The sequence below is a fragment of the Tauraco erythrolophus genome, chromosome 7, assembly GCF_009769465.1.
Source record: "Tauraco erythrolophus isolate bTauEry1 chromosome 7, bTauEry1.pri, whole genome shotgun sequence".
NCBI classification, from domain to species: domain Eukaryota; kingdom Metazoa; phylum Chordata; class Aves; order Musophagiformes; family Musophagidae; genus Tauraco; species Tauraco erythrolophus.
The window spans coordinates 46,189,837-46,208,462 of NC_141471.1; the positions used below are offsets into that span (position 1 = coordinate 46,189,837).

General features: G+C 38.2%; 1 protein-coding gene across 4 annotated transcripts in view; it reads right to left on the reverse strand.

Moving 5' to 3' along the window:
- OSBPL10 (oxysterol binding protein like 10) overlaps positions 1-18,626 on the reverse strand; it is a 112,902-nt gene that overhangs the window by 62,263 nt on the left and 32,013 nt on the right. For 3 of the 4 annotated variants that reach the window (XM_086614663.1, XM_086614662.1, XM_086614660.1), the window contains exons 2-4: positions 16,774-16,949; positions 14,914-14,993; positions 3,046-3,237 (exon numbers count right to left, since the gene is read on the reverse strand). In XM_086614663.1, coding sequence (XP_086470789.1) covers positions 3,046-3,237; positions 14,914-14,993; positions 16,774-16,949 — 448 coding nt within the window. The remainder of the gene's footprint in view (positions 1-3,045; positions 3,238-14,913; positions 14,994-16,773; positions 16,950-18,626) is intronic. The other variant, XM_086614661.1, reaches the window with a different exon arrangement.

The window sequence follows — 18,626 nt, forward strand, 5'->3', positions numbered from 1 at the left end:
TGCTCAATTTTAAGTTAAACTTTTGAAAAAAGGTAAAATTCTAATGTCACAAAAGAAACACTTGTGTCATTTTGGAGACCTATGCAGTTGCATTTACTGCTTTTACAGAATTTCGCACATCAGTTTGGCTCTAAACAGATCTCTGTGCCATAATTTGTTTTACACTAAAATTCTCTATGCTGTCAAAAAAAAAAAAAACAAAAAAATCAGAAAGAAACAATATATTGTTTATTCTTGCTATGAAAGAAAAAAAGGAGAAAAAAAAACAACCAAGTATTATCAAATATCATTGCATTATATCAAATATAAAAGTACATCTTGTCCTGTTTGCAACATGGGAGATACACTTCACTGTTTGTAAATAACATGGCCAAATCAAGAAAAACTGGTCCAGAATTGAGCAGCAATTTCAAGTTCAGCACTTCCCAGGGATATTCTCCAAGCTAGTCATGACCATATGTCCCCAGTGAAGGATGTTCCTTTTGCAGCATTCCTGTTTTTCAAAGATCTCATATCTCATCACAGTATTCCCATAATATTGTTTTTAATTTAAAAAAAATACATGCTTCTTCTAATTTTCCAGGAACATATCAATTTTTTCCATTGATTTAACTACTGTATTTTACAAATGTAAAATTAGTTCATCTAGTCCTATTTCTAGTACAATAAAAAAGCTTATCTTCATGTCAAAGGTTCAATGACTTCATTCTATAATGGGAACACTAACACAGATCTATAATTCTTTTGCAGTCTCTCTTCCCTTCATTAAAAATGACACCACACGACTTCCAAATAAAAAACAAAGATTTGGGTGTTGAGGGGCTGATAAACTCTCTCTTATTGTACCTTTAATTCCTATTTCTCCTTGTTTCAGATTAAAAAAAAAAAAAAAAGAAAAAAAGGACTAGAACAGATTTAAGTGTGCTTTTTGAAGGTCTCTGAATCCATCTCTCTATTCATAAATTTGACAAGGGAGGGTAGATGTAATTCACTTATATACATACAGGGAGCAAGAATACTCCCTGAAAAAACAGGCAGCATATACCCAAGTCTGGTGCACTCTCTCTGGAAAAGGGAGGGGAAGAAAATGCACAGAAGTGCACACAGAAACGAAATCTGCCTGGTTCCTTAATCTGGAAAAACAGAATTATCCTTTCACAAGATGGAAACAAGATCAGTCAAGCAGCCACTTTTTACATGAGACTGGGAAAGAGGGAAGAAGGACTGATTTTTCCACTGATATGCTCTTCTTTAAGAGGAAGCACACAAAACAAAAATCCAATACACAAAAAGGTCAAGTTCACACATCTCCTTATACAATTTTCTTATGCACTGTTTATCTTAGTTCCATTTACCCTCCCTGAAAACGTTCATTTCTTTTAACCTTCAATCATTATCATACGTTCAATGTCTACGATTTTTTTATTGCAGCCCTCTAAGCTGCTCTCACAGGATTGGGTGCTGCAGCTGAGGTATCACTCACATCAAACATAGCAAAATAATTATCCTCCTTGATTACACATTTATCTTTCATTTATCCTTTTGGAATTGACATCACATTGAAATATACTCCTAACAAATGAGTCAGCAACCCCCAGGCCTTTTCTGCAGGGATGATACTTAGCCACTTATTCTCTTTTTTACTATATTTATTTCTTCTTTCCCAAGTGCAGTTCTTTGCATCTGTTGACTTTTTCCCTTCTCAACTTATTATGGTCAGCACACATAATAATTCTCTCTTTTAAATTCCTTTCAGCCCCACTCAGCTTCATTTGACAAAGCTGCAACAGCTTCCACTGTTTATTTTATTAATAGGTTTAAGGTGCACTCTGAATTCAACCTATGAGAGCAAATACATTTAGTAAGATAGAAACAGCTTGGGGGAGATGACTAGTAGGCAAAGACAAGATATTCTCATTAAAAACAAACAGATGGGTGTTTTCTATAATGTAAAGAAAACATGGGTGACATTCAGACAGTGCTCTTCAGAGTAAGAATGACTATCATTAATGCAACAGAAGATACAAGGGAAGTTTTCACTTTTAATGTCACTAGAATAAGAACAAGCATTCTTCATCAGGATGTGTAATTTGAGTCTTCATTGTGAGCACACACTAAGAATTTATTCAAATTCTTAATATGAAAGGCCTCCATTTATAAAACATTTAGGGAGCATAAACTTCAAAGCAGACTCTGGAGATTGCAACTTGAAGAACTGGGATAGAATTTTAAACCCATGTGATAAAAGAATGCTTTAAAGCAACTAGACTGCTAACAGTTTCTTTGGTAGAAGGAGTGGGAGAGGGACCTACAAAGGCACTATTAGATAACAGCAAGAAATTCAAAGCAAAAATAACAGGGGATGAAAGAAAGATGAAAGTGAGTTCTGTGAAAGTCTGCCATAATATTTAAGCTTAAAACTGTGTACTATTTTTGTTGTCTGGAAGACAAACTTGAGTTGGTATAGGAATTATACTTCTTAAACGCTGGTAAACACACTTGGAAAGAAACATGCTTTCTTGTTTGCTTTTCATGTGTTTTATACGGACAAAGCATTCTTCCATCACAAAGCCAGCAACAGAAACTTGACAACAAAGTTAAGATTACAGCCACATAGAAACAAACTGCTGAGTGTAGGGAGCTGTGCCTTCTTTCACATTCATGCACCAGACTCACTCAAGTTGTTTTTTTCTAGTTATATCTAAATGCTTCAGGCCTCTCTTTCCAGTCTGAAAAGTTTTGCTGCACGTAGGTTAAGAGAGACGCTCCTTCAGCACTGCAGCACCACTGCAAAGCCTGGGAGCTGAGGCCAACCTAGTTCCTCTTTTAAGCATGTGCACACACTAATTTTAACATCAGCATAAAAAAAGCCTGTATAGACCAGACTTTAAGCTGAACCAGAACTAAAGACCACTTTTTGCTCAGCAAGAGGATCAAAACAAAGCCATCAAACATAAAGTACGAAACAAAGAGAATTGTTAATGTGTCAGACTTGATTGCTTATTCTAAATCAAAAAAAGCAAACAGCAGATTTTTATTTCTTACCTCTCTGACTTCATGGAGTTGACCAGAACGCTGGCTCTTGGCTCTTCGAGCAGCTGCAGGTGATTTGTGATGTGTGATGGTTACAACAGTTGGCCCACTTTGATTCACATGTTTTTGGCCACTAGGCGATGAAGAATTAACTGTACCAGGCGGCAGCAGAGATGAGCTTCTACTTCGCGACGATGAAATGCTCTAGAACAAGCCATGCGATGCTGATATTAGTACCTTTACACAAGTAAATAATTTACAGTTCAGACTACAGATTTGCACTGTTCTACTTTCATCACAAACCTAAATCTGAAGGTGTACCTGTGCTCAGCTCAGGACTGACTTATCCCTTCTGAACCACCTGCACTGCTCAGCAGGGATCTTCTTGGAAACATTGTAGCTATCGCCTTTGTCTCTTGGATTGTTTGAAATTGTGCTTCATAAAAATCTTCACAAACTCTTACATATTAAGGTGCTAAGTTCCTATAATCATAGTTCTTAGGAAAGATTAGGAAGGATTTTGCAGACAGAGTAATAAAAACGCCAACACATATTTTTTATTAAGCCATTGACCTGTAATTCACCAAGCTGGTGCTAACAGCATGGAAAAAAAAAGTCTTCCTGCTTTCACCTGATGAACTTCTCAAACAGTGCAGTGCTGTTTTCAACATTACAGGAGTTGCAATTTTGGCAAGGGCAATCCACACATCAATTAAACACTAACGTTTAAAACAAAACATGGCTTAAACAGTCAACACATTTTGAAGTAAGCTGAGGATAAACCCTAAATACAAAAGGGGCCAGAAATAAATCTCCAACAGTATCTGCAGTGTGAATACTTTTAACATATAACCTATAAAATCAGTCTGAACATTCAAAAACTTTCTCTGTTCTCATCTAACTGTTTGCCAGCATTGCCACCTCGATCTGTTTTCTGCAGCCTTCAAACCCAAATTTTCCTGGAGGTCTTTAGGACAGCAATTCTCAATCAAGCTCAGGTGTGTACTAGAGCACCATGGGACGCAATATATAAAACTGCAATATAAAAAAGCTTTTCCCTTCTATTTGAACTGCTGATTGCATCTGTAAGGTTAAAACTGGATCAGAATAACTCTTACCTCATGAAACAAAAACCACTCCAGAGAGTGACATTTAGTAGCACTTAAAGAAAGTGAGGTAAATATACAGCCCTATGGGTGAAACATCATTTCACCTCTCCTACAAGCCCTGCACAAGTAATGATGACAGCCTTCCACATTGCTAAGACAGCTACCATCAATGAAGGGTACTACTCTGAGCCTGTTGGCAAGCGCACAAAAATACTACTTGGGTACAATCTCTCTCCTTATCCTTTAAAGGTCAAATTTTGCAATTCTGCAGTGATTCCACTAAAATACTTTAAATCCAAGGTGAACAGGTTCCAACTAGCACTGGAATTGAAGTCAGGCATCGTGTTACCACTACACTGACTGTAAATGACAAGGCAGATTATCTGGCACTGTCAAGAAAGAAGAGTAAAATAAGTTACATGATTCCTCTGCCACCCCCACAGAGAACTAGACTTTAGACTTTTTGAGGGATTTGAAAGTTTAAAAAAATGAGTTATCGCATTCCCAGCACGCAAAAAGCTGCTATACGCAGAGAAATTAAGCATTATTCCATTGATCTAGACTTGCATTTACAAATATTTCCAAGAATGATAGTCAGACTGTTTTTTGCAATGAACATATTCTTTACTACTATGACTAATAAGATTATAATAATAAGCATCTGTAGAATCAAACATTCAAAAACTACTCATCCTGGCCAATAATTCACAATTGCATTAAAACTGGATTTGACTCCAAGGGAAAAAAAAAAAAAAGCAGCACGGGTAGAATTTCTCAGAAGGTTGCTAGGTTTTCAATTCATCTTCCATTTGGAAGAGCATCACTTAGACATAACTACGACTAAAATAAAAGCCGCAGGAAAAGGTATTTGGGAGAAGGAAGGAGATGAGGAAAACTGGGTGTGATTGAATTTCCTTTTTTAAATAGAAGATTCAAAGAAAAAGGCTATCCCTAGTATATAAGAGCAGAATACACTTACTGATGTTTCTTTTTTAAACTGACTAGCATCAGAATACTTCTAAACTAAATTTAGGGCACAAAGGAAGAACAAAGTATGTTCACTTTTTCCCCAGCATAAGATCAACTTATCTTTCAGTTCAATAAAAGTTATTTTGTTTTTAGAATTAAATCTTCTGAGAATCACTGACATTCTAGTACCATGAGATCACAGTACTAAAAACACACGACTGCTACCTTCATATAGCTAGACTGATCCTAAAACTCAGATAAACAGCAGCAATGTAAAACAGCGAGTTTAGGTATTACTTTTGCTTGAAAGAAAACAACATTTTGAGAGAAGTGGTTTTATTATGTTTTGATTTTCTGCAGGGCGAGGGGAGGAGGGGAGAGTTACAGATCTGCGAATAACAAAAATAACATAAAACAAATATGGAAAAATCCATGCACTACTTCTGTTTAAATACAGAATCAGGAAGGAATGCTAGGAGAGAGTTAGCTTTCAGAAAAAAGAGCTGCCAAAATCTCATTCAACCTGCACACTTTGAGAGATATGTTCATAAATTAAAACGCGCATATATTCTAAGTTAATATCTCCATCATTGATATTATTTGGCAATTCAATGCTATTTTCCCTCAAGACAATGTTTCAAACTGCAGTGACCTACCTGCAGCTGATCCATGGATCACAACAGACACCTTGACTGCAGCTCACACCTCACATTTTCTCTCAGCTTGTCACCTAACACAATACGCCTTTCACCAAACCTCACTTACACTCAGGAGTCATAAATTTTATAGTGAACTATTAGTACAAAAGCTGTTAGCTAGCTGCATTTTTTTTAATCGGCTTTGTGTCACAAATAAGTAGTGAACACATTTCCAAGAAACAGATAAATCCATTATTTTAGAAGTCTCTTAACCCAGATTAGATTTTTTCCTGCAAAATTTGCTCTAGTTCATATCACAATTCACTAGGCAACATCAACTACACTCCCAAGATGTGACTTGAGGCAGAATAAACAGTCCGTGGGACCACAGTGTATTTAACATGGCTTTTCATTAAGTTTTGTGAAGGTATGTGGCAGCTCACAGCAACCGTTGTTGATGAACAGTCATTTAGGGCATGGAGTTTGGAAACAGTGGAGCGGGAGCCAAAAAAAAAAAATCAGGAAGAACAGCCCATCTATAGTTTCAGTAGTGGGTGGTGCTCAAGAAGGCTGTCCTGCTACAAGGACATTAGGTAATCCCCAATCTCTACATACATAAACTCACAGCCTGGCAAGGGCTGACTATACCACACTGCCTGGTGTGCCTGATGTTCAGCTTCACGCCTTACCCTGCAACAGTGCTGTGCGATCTCTAGAGCAAGATCATCTCTGCCGGTGAGCCTCTCCTAGAGTCCTCTCCTCTCAGCACAAGATAGTTTATCAATCCTATACAGCTCAACAAGTCAGGAAGATTGGCAATCTTGAATTAGCGCATATAGCCACGGTCTCTGCCAAATATCATTTTCAAATACATTGGTTTCAATGGTTCCTACAGGTCTGCAAGCAAGTTTTCCTCACTTCTTCACTTTCTGTCCCTTTATAACCTTTATCCATCTAGTCACCCAATGTTTCTGACCAGTGTGCCAGAAATCTCCACCAACCCAACCCTCTAGCATCTAATTTGAGATTATTCTGTAGAGGACATAATCCTACATGAGCTCAGCACCAGGACCTCTGGCTACTCATGAAGCTATCCCTAGGCAAGATCCCATGATAAATGTGAAAAATTCCAAATTAAACTTGCAAGAGCAGTCATACGCAAAATGTGGGTCAATGTCTGGCAGGAGGCAGTTTCTACAATCACTCAAAACCTTTTGAAGTGAGGCTCCACTCCTCAATGCCACAAAGAACAGCAGCAGAGCACTGTGCCTGCTCCCTTCAAGAAGACAGAGGCGGCAGCTAATTTCTTCTGACAGTTTCTTCCTGCCACTGCCAGAAGAGGCCTCTCCAAGAACTACACACTCAGCCTCTTATACACTTTTGAATTTTACAACACATTGTCAACACCTATGTTCCAGCCAAATACTTGCCTCCTCTTCTGCAGAATTTCTTCAAACACGGGAAATGACAAGTAACTCTTTTGCATTGGTACACAGCTGTGCAAAAGTCAAAATCTCCCAATTTTGTTAAAATGTTAAAACCTATGTGATGTTTTCGACAGCTAAAAGCACTCTAATTACACATCATACTACAACAGTCATGAAAGTCATTCTCCCAGGAAATCAAAGCAATGACAGTAACTGATGGATCTTTATTCCTAATCCCCTGCTCCTTCCCTTAGCGCTGATGGTATGATTGATCTGCCCCTCTATTATCATATCTCACTTTCTTTGGTCTTACTGCTTTCCAGTTTGCAAATAAATAAATAAAAAGATAGTGAAAAGTCTGATGAAAGAAAGATACAAGCTCTTCAACAATTAGTAATGCATGGTGCCAACGAGTCAAGAATTCCACAGGCTGAATGAAGGATTCCAAAAGGATTACAAATATTCTTTCCTAAGGCTACACTTTACCATTGCTCCAACAGTTTGCCTAAGAAAATGCAATAAAAAAAAAATAAAGCTAATAAAAGATCAATTTGTTAACTTGTGTTCATCTTTGTTTTATGACCTAAAGCTAGCTAAAGTATGCTCAGCTAACATAGATGTGGGTTAAGATTTTTATTTTAGTAGATTGTCCACCTCCAAGATAAAAAAAAAAAACACACCAGTATAACAGCTTCCATTTGGATATCAAAAATCCTAGCAATTGAAATAATGTAATTGTAGAACAGTAAGTTCCAACTATACTAATGTTTTCATGACTCATTTTCCCTGGAGATTGCCCTTCTTGCTCACAAAGAAGCTGAAATGTTTTTCACCATTTACCAGAAGCAGTTTTATTTATTTTGGAAAGTAAATGCAATGTTCCAAAGATCAATAAACTAATTTCTGAAGTGAATTGTTGTATCTGTTCATGGCTGATAATCACAATTTTCACAGGCACTGTGCTACAGATGTTTTCTACAGAATAGTAAATATTGAAATGACATTCCTCTACTCCTCTGCATACATATAGCACAGAACCAATCCCTGCATGCAGCCTTAAAGCAATGAGAAGTCAAATGCTATCAGAAAGTAATTATGATTTTGAGACACCATCATGCAGCATTTCAATTCTCATCTACTTCTTTTCCAATACACCTTAAATAAATAAACACTGAAAAAAAAGAAAAATATAGACAGAGATCTGTTTATTTTACATTATGATCATTCACAAATACTAAAATGCAAATAACAATCTACAACACATCCAAACTTCAGTTTTGCAAAGGGACCAGTCTATGATACACTTCGCACATTTGTCTAAAGCACCATCTGTGGTACTAACTTTTCTGACAGAATATTGTAGTGTTTCATCATCTTCAGTAAGGCAATACATGTGTCAGCTTTTGAGCAAAAGACTATGATAACCATTTCATTACAAAACCTTTTCTTTGTCAAGAACCATTAGAGCAAGCTCATTTTCAGTCCTAAATGGAATTTTTTTCATTTCTGTAGAAGGATTCTGAAAGTAGAGCTGTGAGCAACTCTTAGCTTCGTGCAGTTTCCAAACAGGAAAAAAAGGTGTCCACCACACATATACCTATAGCCAAGCACTGCTTCTTTCTCAGCTTCACCACTGTAAGAATTTCCAAAGCATGTTTTAATTAGAAAGACTATTCTTTAGTTGACTTCTATAGATCAATGATGAGAGGAGGAAGCATGCAAGCATACTGGAGAAGAGTGAACTTGCCCGAAAGGAAAAGGGGTTTGATGTGCATAGAACCACCACAACAACACTCACAAAGACTTGAAACTTTCACTACTCTGGCTTTATGAAAACAGTTATCATGCAAATGTTTAAAATACCTTTAAATTTCTAAAGGGAGTATTCACTGGGTATCTCTGTGGCCATTCATTAACAAGGCAAGAAGAAACCTGATAAAACTGAAGAAGGGCCACCAAAGCTCTATTGCAACCATTCTTCCAGCTGTGGAGAAAAACTACACACCTGTGTCAATGATTTGATAGAACTGTTGACCTCAAACTTTCACGCACTACTACAGGTGCTGTTTCACACCACAGCTAAACTGCTACTGCAGTTGCCACTGAAAGAGGCAAGTTTGGACTTTTTTCTCCATCAAAAATAGTTTGAGTTGAAAGGGACCTTTAAAGGTCGTCTAGTCCAACCCCCATGCAGTGAGCAGGAACACCTTCAACTACATCAGGTTGCTCAGAGCCCTGTCCAGCCTGACCTTCAATGTTTCCAGGGATGGGGCACCTACCATCTCTCTAGGCAACTTGTTTCACCACCCTCATTGTAAAAAATTTCTTCTTTATATCTAGACTAAATCTACCTTCCTTTAGTTTAAAACCATAATCCCTTGTCCTGTCGCAACAGGCCCTGCTGAAAAGTGTGCCCCCATCTTTCTTACGGGCCTCCTGTGTGTCTTACAGGCCCTTACAGGCCACAGCAAGATCTCCCCAGAGCCTTCTCTTCTCCAGGCTAAACCACCCTCAGCCCATCTTCATGGGAGAGGTGTCCATCCCTCTGATCATTTTTGTGGCCCTCCTCTGTGGCCATCTCTCCATGCTGACTCTGAGACCCATTTGACCTCACGGAGAGCCACTCTAGGGAGTTAAACCAGAAGACAAACTGAGATGTAGACACATACACAGAATCTTCTGCTGGTTCAGGTCCCCAAACTGTCTTTCCAAAGGGCTGGGTGATGGTTATGACAGGCACCAGGAGCACTGCTTGAAGGGAAAGAGAGCAAGACAGTCCCTCACAGAGGCATGTAATCATCAGGTTGGCTCAGTTTTAAACTCAAAGTCTCAGACTAAACCAGAGAAAGGTTAGGTTTTGGCCAGATCTATTTCAGCCATCCTCCATCCAGGAGGAAGAAGAGAGCAGGGCTTTACCACCAGGGGCTGATGGAAGCAGAGTCCAGCTTCCTCTGCATTAGTGCTCATCCAGTTCCTCAGTGAGCTGGTGAGGTAACTGAGTCCTTTTTAGTAAGATGTCATTTTTTCCTGTTTCTGATGTCCAAGCCATCACAGAACCAGAGAGACAACAGAGCCTGCACAAAGGATGGCAGCAGGAGGAAAGGAATGGGACTGCTATTTACAGCTGCAGGAAATCAGCAGATGGGTTCAGCTGAAACATGAAACCACACCATCCAATTTTCAACAGCTCTCTTGAGCAGCTCCAAAACAGAAGCTGGAACAAGGAGTCGTCTACCTCTTTATTCCAGCACAAATCTAAGCTGAAAGTTACCATCTGAGCATAATTTAAGACTGAAGCTACTTCCCAAGAGAAAGGCTGCTGTTCCCTGCCACATTCCTGATACACACTGAGAAATGCAAGAGTTACAGGCCAATCTAGCAATAGATACACGCATTGGAATTAAGAGCTGGTAAAAAAATCCGTGTGCTTGTTTTCAGTAGTGCTTTTACAGCCACCATCATTAAACAGTCAAGAAAAAAGGGGTATGAAACAGAAATTGCTTGTGAGAATTTATGGATATAAAATTATTCTTGGAAGTTACCACAAACACTATGCATAAGCCTACTTCTTGTAAGCAGTTTGTACCACCGAATTCCGATTTGACTAATGCTTTAATTAAAACTTGTACGGTAATATTCACTTAGAGTAGCCTAAAAAAAACAGCAACTCTAACCAGACTAAAGACTTCTTCCAATACAGTGTCATTTGGCATTCTGTGGAGGTTGAGCAGTCTGTAATTAAGTGGATTGAGACCTGTATGGGAATACCAACAACATTAAGACTATCTTACAGCATGGGAATTATTTGCCAGAGAATATTATCATTTTACTGCTTTTTTATCATTAAGATGTAAAATTTAATTAAAACAAAGTGACACATTTAGCTCGTGTTACATCACTTGTTAGCTGTATAGCTCACCTTTGGGCTATTCATTAGGATGCAACTAAATTTAGTCACCAGTGTACGACTTTTTTTTTCTTTTACTTCCCGCCACCACCCTCCCCCCTCCCGCCCCCATCACTCCTGTGCTTAATTTCCTCCACCACTCCATTCCCCAACTGAAGCTTTAAAGACAGCAAGGATGGCAAGTCATACAGTAGCATTTTGAAGCAGGCAGCAGCTCTGAAAGAAAGGAAACCAGTGCTCATCTGGATTCAGTGCAGGAAGAAGGAATGCTCTCCTATGAATACTTCACAGAATAAATGACACAGCTTCAGCTTTCATAGAATCACAGAATCATAGAATGGCATAGGCTGGAAGGGACCTCAGAGATCATCTAATCCAACCTCCCTGTCATGGGCAGGGACGCCTCTCAACTAGACCAGGCTCCGTCCAACCTGGCCTTGAACACCTCCAGGGACGGGGCATCCACAACTTCTCTGGGCAATTTATTCCAAAGTCTTACCACCCTCGTACTGAAGAATTTCTTCCTAAGATCTAATCTAAATCTGTTCTCCTTCAACTTAAACCCATTTCCCCTTGTTCTATCAGTGGACACTCTTGTAAAAAGTCCCTCCCCAGCCTTCCTGTAAGTTCCTTTCAGGTATTGGAAGGCAGCTAGTAGGTCCCCCCAAAGTCTTCTCTTTTCAAGGCTGAACAATCCCAGCTCCCGCAACCTGCCCTCGTAGCAGAGGTGCTCCAGTCCCTGGATCATCTTTGTGGCCCTCCTCTGAACACGCTCCAACAAATCTATGTCTCTCTTATGATGGGGACACCAGAACTGGATGCAGTATTCGAGGTGGGGTCTCACAACAGCAGAGTAGAGGGGGAGAATCATCTCTCTTGACCTGCTGATCACGCTTCTCTTGATACATCCCAGGATGCGGTTGGCCTTCTGGGCTGCATGAGAGCACTACCGGCTCATGTTGAGCTTCTCATCTATAAACACCCCCAAATCCTTCTCTTCAGGGCTACTCTCAACCCACTCTGTGCCCAGTTTGTATTTGTGCCTAGGATTGGCCCGACCCAGGTGAAGGACCTTGCATTTTGACTTGTTGAAGCTCATGCAGTTTGCACTGGCCCAATTTTCAAGGCTATCAAGGTCCCTCTGGATGGCATCACTTCCCTCAAGTGAGTCCATGGCACCACACAGCTTGGTGTCATCGGCAGACTTACTGATGGTGCACTCAATGCCGTCATCCATGTCGCTGACAAAGATGTTGAACAGCACTGGACCCAGAACAGACCCCTGAGGGACACCGCTTGACACTGGTCTCCATGTAGACATCACACCATTGACCACAACCCTTTGAGTGCGACCATCCAGCCAGTTCTTTACCCACCGAGTGGTCCATCCGTCAAATCCATGTCTCTCCATTTTAGAGACAAGGATGCCATGTGGGACAGTGTCAAACGCCTTGCACAAGTCCAGGAAAACAACATCCGTTGCTTTACCCACGTCAACCAGCACTGTAGCTTTGTCGTAGAAGGCCACTAAATTAGTCAGCTTTGAAAAACATTCTCCAAATTCTCATGTTTTCCAATTAATCTCCTTCCAATAATATCTATTTAAGATTTCAAAAACGTGTTCTTTCTCCAATATGAAAGACCTGTAGCTAAGAGTTACTTCACTGGTATTCTTGGGAACCTTCCCACTACTTGCCTGGTTATACCATTATTTTCCCCCAGTGAACCTATATCCCACTTGCAGAAGACAACACTTACTAACACTATACTTCCCTGATTAGCTCTTTCCCTTCTCATCATTGGGGAAAAAACACTCCAGTATCTAAGTTCATTCTGTATAGAAGAATAACAAAAGTGATGAGAAGTACTTTCTCCCACTCCAATGTTTCCGTTTTATAAATGAAAGGGGACTGATAAAAGTATTCAAGATAAGCATTTGACAGAGCTAGAGCAGTCTAAGTATCTTCCCTTTTGTTTTCTGCTCCTCTCCTAATAATTCCTAAAATTCTACTTGCTTTTTTTTGGTCCACTGCTAATTGCTGGATATTTTCACTGTTATATCACCAAGATTTTTCCTCTTGACATACTAATTAATTCAGAGCCTATCAAAATATGTAGATACTACTACTGCAGGAGCTCAACATGGAGAGGCAATATGAAAAATTCTGAACATAAATTATTACCAAGTGCAACAGTTTTTACCTAAGGAGGAAAAACAATCCAAACTTCCCTTACACAAAGATCAGCTTTAACTCAATTACTGTCACTCTGAAATGAAGTTTTGGTATTAAAATAGACACCTCTACAGAATTACTTATCAGAAGCAGGCAAAAGGAGAAAAACAAATCCAGTATTAAGAAATATCATCAAACTAATAGGCAGTAGAAATATAAGAATTAATTTTCCATTGTACAAGCCTCGGATATCAAATACAATGAACAATAGTTCTATTACCTCATAACAATACATTGTAGATGCAGAACATTTACATGGGTTCAAGAAGTGACCAGAAAACTTACTGAGGAATAATTCATTGACAGCAATTGAGTATAAAAAGTGATCATCTCTACCTAGCACAGGAAGTCCCTGAGTTGGAAATCAACAGCAACTGTAAGAGTATCCTGAACAAGAAGAGTTGCACCTTTCTGAATAGTACTGGGCCACAACTGTATAAAAACCATATTTAATTGTCATGCATAAGAACTGAAAGAGCATTGAAACACTGAAGTTACTTACTCTCCTTCAAAAAGGGTTTTAATTATACCATAATTGCTTCTTGGTAAGTCCACATCACTCAAAAGGAAGAAAAAAAGTTGCTTTTATTTTACTTCACACGTATCAGTGAATGCCAGTCTCCTCAAAATAACATCCATCTTTTCAAAGTCCAACTTTTAAAGCCACTCAGGATCGTGACTTTGACCGCAGTTAATGTAAGATTGATATTCTCAACATCTTGGGGCAGGGAGGAAGTCTTTCCGCTTGCAGTTATATACTTCTTTTTTTTTTTTTTCATATAGTAAACCGTAAGCGATAAGGAAAGCAATCTTTTTCATTCTTGTAAAGATATCAATAGAAGTGCTTAAGACTGAAGATAAGAGTAGGACTTTTTTTTTAGTGACTTAGTATTAACACAAAAGCATACATAAAATAAATACAGTAATAACTTATTTCTAATAGGGTGGGTTGTTAGTTATTAATAACTCCCACTTTCAAAGTGTGTTCTAATTTAAACAGATTCATGTAATTTCTATTTGGAGGCAGGGGACACCCTCAATCTATCATTCTACTAGTTTTGAAGTCCAAACCTTTTTTTTTACCTGTCGAAAATATTTAACTGTTTGAGGACAAAAATTCTGACATCACTTTCAAAGAGAAATGATGTAAATTTTTACATTATGACCTCTGTCAGATTTAGTAAAGAATTTGAAGACCGACCACTGCTAACATCTACCTGAAGCTTCTCTAATAAGAGCCATTAAATTGTATCAAATTAAACTAATTATCAGTTAACACTTTTAAATACTAATCAGAACATCACACAGGTATTTATTAATAAACTGTTGATCCAGCCACTCAATTAACCATGTATTGACAGCATCCAAAATGCACTTCATGAATTTCTCAGAAACAGGACAATGTTTATGTATTAAGATTGCCCAATTGACTTAAGTATGCTCCAGTGAGTGAGCAATGACGACTTCCTGCTTTTATTCAAAAACCTCTACCTATCAACCCACTAATTACAGCAGCCAGTCTATCATCCAGATCATGCTCCTCTTCACCTACACCACTTAAAGCATAATAGTTAGTTCTCCCTCTTAATTATTTACCTTAGAATTACCTTCCCTGTGATGTTTCGCACAAGATCGAAGCTGAGTTATCCAATACTGTTTCTCCTTTGCATCAGCAGCTAGAACAGAAACAAGAAAATGCAGGAAAACACACATAAACCAATATTCTTTTTTTACATAAGAGAAGGCGACGGGAGAGGGGGAAGATTATTTATTCATTAGTGTGCACTATAAATTCTAATTTACACTACTTTAATTAAGTATGTGTAACTTCTTCAGTACAGCACATCTAAATCTCAATTTAAGATGCTGTGGCCAGCTAGGAGATATGAGTCTTCTCCATGGTTATCTCCTCCAAGTGTTATTAAAAGCAGAATTACCTCCAGAAGACTTTTTTTTAAAATTAATTTTAATTTGTTTTATTTGTGTGTCTCTGTGAAAGACAAGGGCCATAATGAAGCATTTAAGTCAGTAAAACCTCTACACTCAGGATGTCAATCAGCTACCAGACAGGCTGCCACTTCCCCAGATACTTAAGTACTTCTGTTTTAATGTAGTTCAACTAAATCTCTTTAAACCTGCATTTGCAAGCAACTTAAAAACACGATAATGAAAACCACAATTTCCCCTATACATCTTTAAAAAACAGGTTTAAGAATTATAGAAAAGATTGTCTGCAGTCTATATCAGGTGGTTCCTGTTAATAAGTATATTTAGGATAGAGGTTTGTTTCTATTTTGTTGTGGGGTTTCTTTGTTGGTTTGGATTTTTTTTAAACAAACCACTACTACAGTAATCCTAATTAAGAATACCAATGCAGAGTGGATAATTTCAGTAAATATTTTCTCTTACTTCCTCTGCTATTAAGTATCTCAATGGTTATTGACTCATCATAAAAATTATTTACTGATTTGAATCAAATTCATAGATCTCATTCAATTAAAAGCAGCATATTGTAAGTATTTAATAATCTCAAGTGATTGGCAAAGCATCATAATGAAATCACAAGTGTTCGTGATTTCTAGCTGTGCATGTTCCAAAACATTTTAACCAAAACTCTCCCTGGTTATTCTTGTCTTTCAGTTCTACATATAAAACAGCAACACACGGCACCACAGAACAGTCCTGCATACTCTGCCCTGCCAACCAACTGATAAACTGTGGTCAGAATAAAACTAACATAATTTTAAACTTTTCTTACACTATTACAGGTCACTTTTTTCTATATCATTTTATTTTCTGATAAACTAGTTTTATAGGAAAGCATCCAGATTAATCAACCATACTGAAAATACCTTAGCATCAGCATACTGCCCCCTTTTTTTTTTTTAAATATTCCGAATTAACTCTTGCATACCCCATACCCTATACTGTATTTCTCACAGTTGGGAGCAAGGGAAGGCAAAATTTTATGTTAAAGGTGCATTCAATTATTCCAAGACTGATAAGAACAGAGTATCGTAACAGCCTCCCACTGGCATTTGTTCCTTCTCCAACCCATCAGCAGATTCATTACTGCACATTATCTGCAGGACTGTGGCAGAGGAAAACAGTATTAGAAATGAAATGCTATGCTGTGGACAGCAATGAAAGCAGCTTTTTCTTCCTTCGGAAATAAACAAGATATACCGTATAATCAAAATGCCACAATAACAGCTTATAGAAGGCATCTTGAGGTATCTTCCAGCCCAGAAAGTCTATATATGGTAAATTCACAAGTATTTAACTCCAGATTAGTGTTCCACTGCGTTTTATAATATAGTATGCAACAATATATATAGCTGTATAACCAGTACATTCTAATAGCACAGGGAAGTAGAAGAGAAATGAGATATGAGAGAAGAGGTGCAGAAGCGGGAGAGAAGAACGACTCAGCTGGCACTTTAAGCAGCACTGTACCTCTCAACTTATACATCTCTCCATTAGCAGAGTAGACCACCAACATGTGTGGCACTTCGTCACTGGGTGATATTATAGCTCCAGCTAAAGACAAGGCTCCTCGTGGCTTCTGGTTTTTACTTTGTTCATTCACGAAATACTGCAGAATCCCCGTCTCAAAGTCCAGCACAAAGTACCTGTTCAAAGAAATTGCAATTGTATAGTACTTCTGTTAAAAGAGTTTTTCATGCATTTACTCAAAGAGCACAGACTGATCTTAAATCAAGATCATAAATAAAGAAATGAGGTTAAAGTCGTTTTTGTAATAACTCAATTTTTTAAGGTATTGTTATTTTGATCATTAGGTTTGTTTTTTTAAGGGCATGTGTGAGCTATAATTTTATTCATGTTTCTTTCAGATTAATTGTGAGTTTCACATACGGGACATAAAAGCAAGGAAAGGAGTTTTTAATTGAAGAATTTCCACTGAGGAAGTATGAGACTCCTCCTTTTGGATTTGTTTGGCCTCTCCTTTGTTTTCAATTTATAACCTTGAAAGACATGCTAATTCCCCACAACTAGTCTTTTGAAAAGGTGATGTTTTTTGTACCGGGATGAGCGCAATTAAAGATATTATGGTATTTTCATCTTTGTGATAATATCTCGCATATAGATGTCAAGTGTAATTTTGAAAATCAGCCAAGCGAATTGAATGTTCAGTTCCCATTTGTTGAGTTAAAATTTTGCTCAAGTGTAGCTCTCTGGGGACCGGAAGGGGCAATGGGTTCCTCTCATTAAAGATAAAACAACGTTCCCTACCCTACTTCAGTCTTAATTCATTCAGTTTTGATGAACACAAGTCATTCCACAATAAATCAACTGCTAGAACTGCAAGATTATACAAACAAAAATAAACTAATTGCATTGTCCAAGTGCACTAATTGAAAGTTTCAAACCTAGTGTGTCAGTTTCAAGAGTAGGAAACAAACTTTTTTTTTTTCCAAATAAACCTAAACAACATCATAGACTTCAAATTCCATTTCCTTGTGGAAATCATGTATGTTATTACACAAAACAACTATTTAACACTTTAACTATTTGCCAAGAGGAGACAGCAACTTCTTGGCTCACACAAAGGACAGTTTGCTATGACTCGCAACAGACCAGAGTGAAGATGACGCAAATGCAGGTTACCCTCTTAGCTTCTAATAAAGAAACAGCCCTAACCATCTGGATAATACTACTAACATAGGCATTTGGAATGCATATTATTGCCTACTGTTCCTCCAGATAGGATTAGCATAGGTCATATGAATTTCATAAACGGTGTGATTACTCAGACTTCTGTAGTTTTGTATAGCCCAAATTTGCTCAAGTTACTACCCTGTTTTGAAAGTGGCATTTTGTCTTTGCCCTTTTTCAGTGTCCCCACATGCAGACCACTTGTAACCTTTCCCATCATAGAATATTTCCAAGATTGTCTTCGCAGCCTGTGGAGGTTCTTGGTGTTCTTGCACTCACCTTTTTACTCAAGCTACATAAGCCTGGACATGATGCAAGCAATCATCGCCTCAGATTTACAGAGCTTCAGACATTTTGCTTGGGCAACCTGTATTTGCACATTTATGTATAACTCTACTGCCACCGCCTTCACACCAGAACAAAGATCAAATTCTCTTTAAATTATTCACAGATTAACATTCCCTGTCCCAAATAATTTTAAGCTAGTGCATCACTGTCTCTCACTTCTGCCCTGACTCCAACTCCCACATAGAATCCTAAGTGTCTCTGCAACCTTTCCCTCACAGAATAAATGAAAAGTCTCTCTTTTGTAATCATGAAAGGCATCTCTTCACTCCCTCTCTACAGAGTTT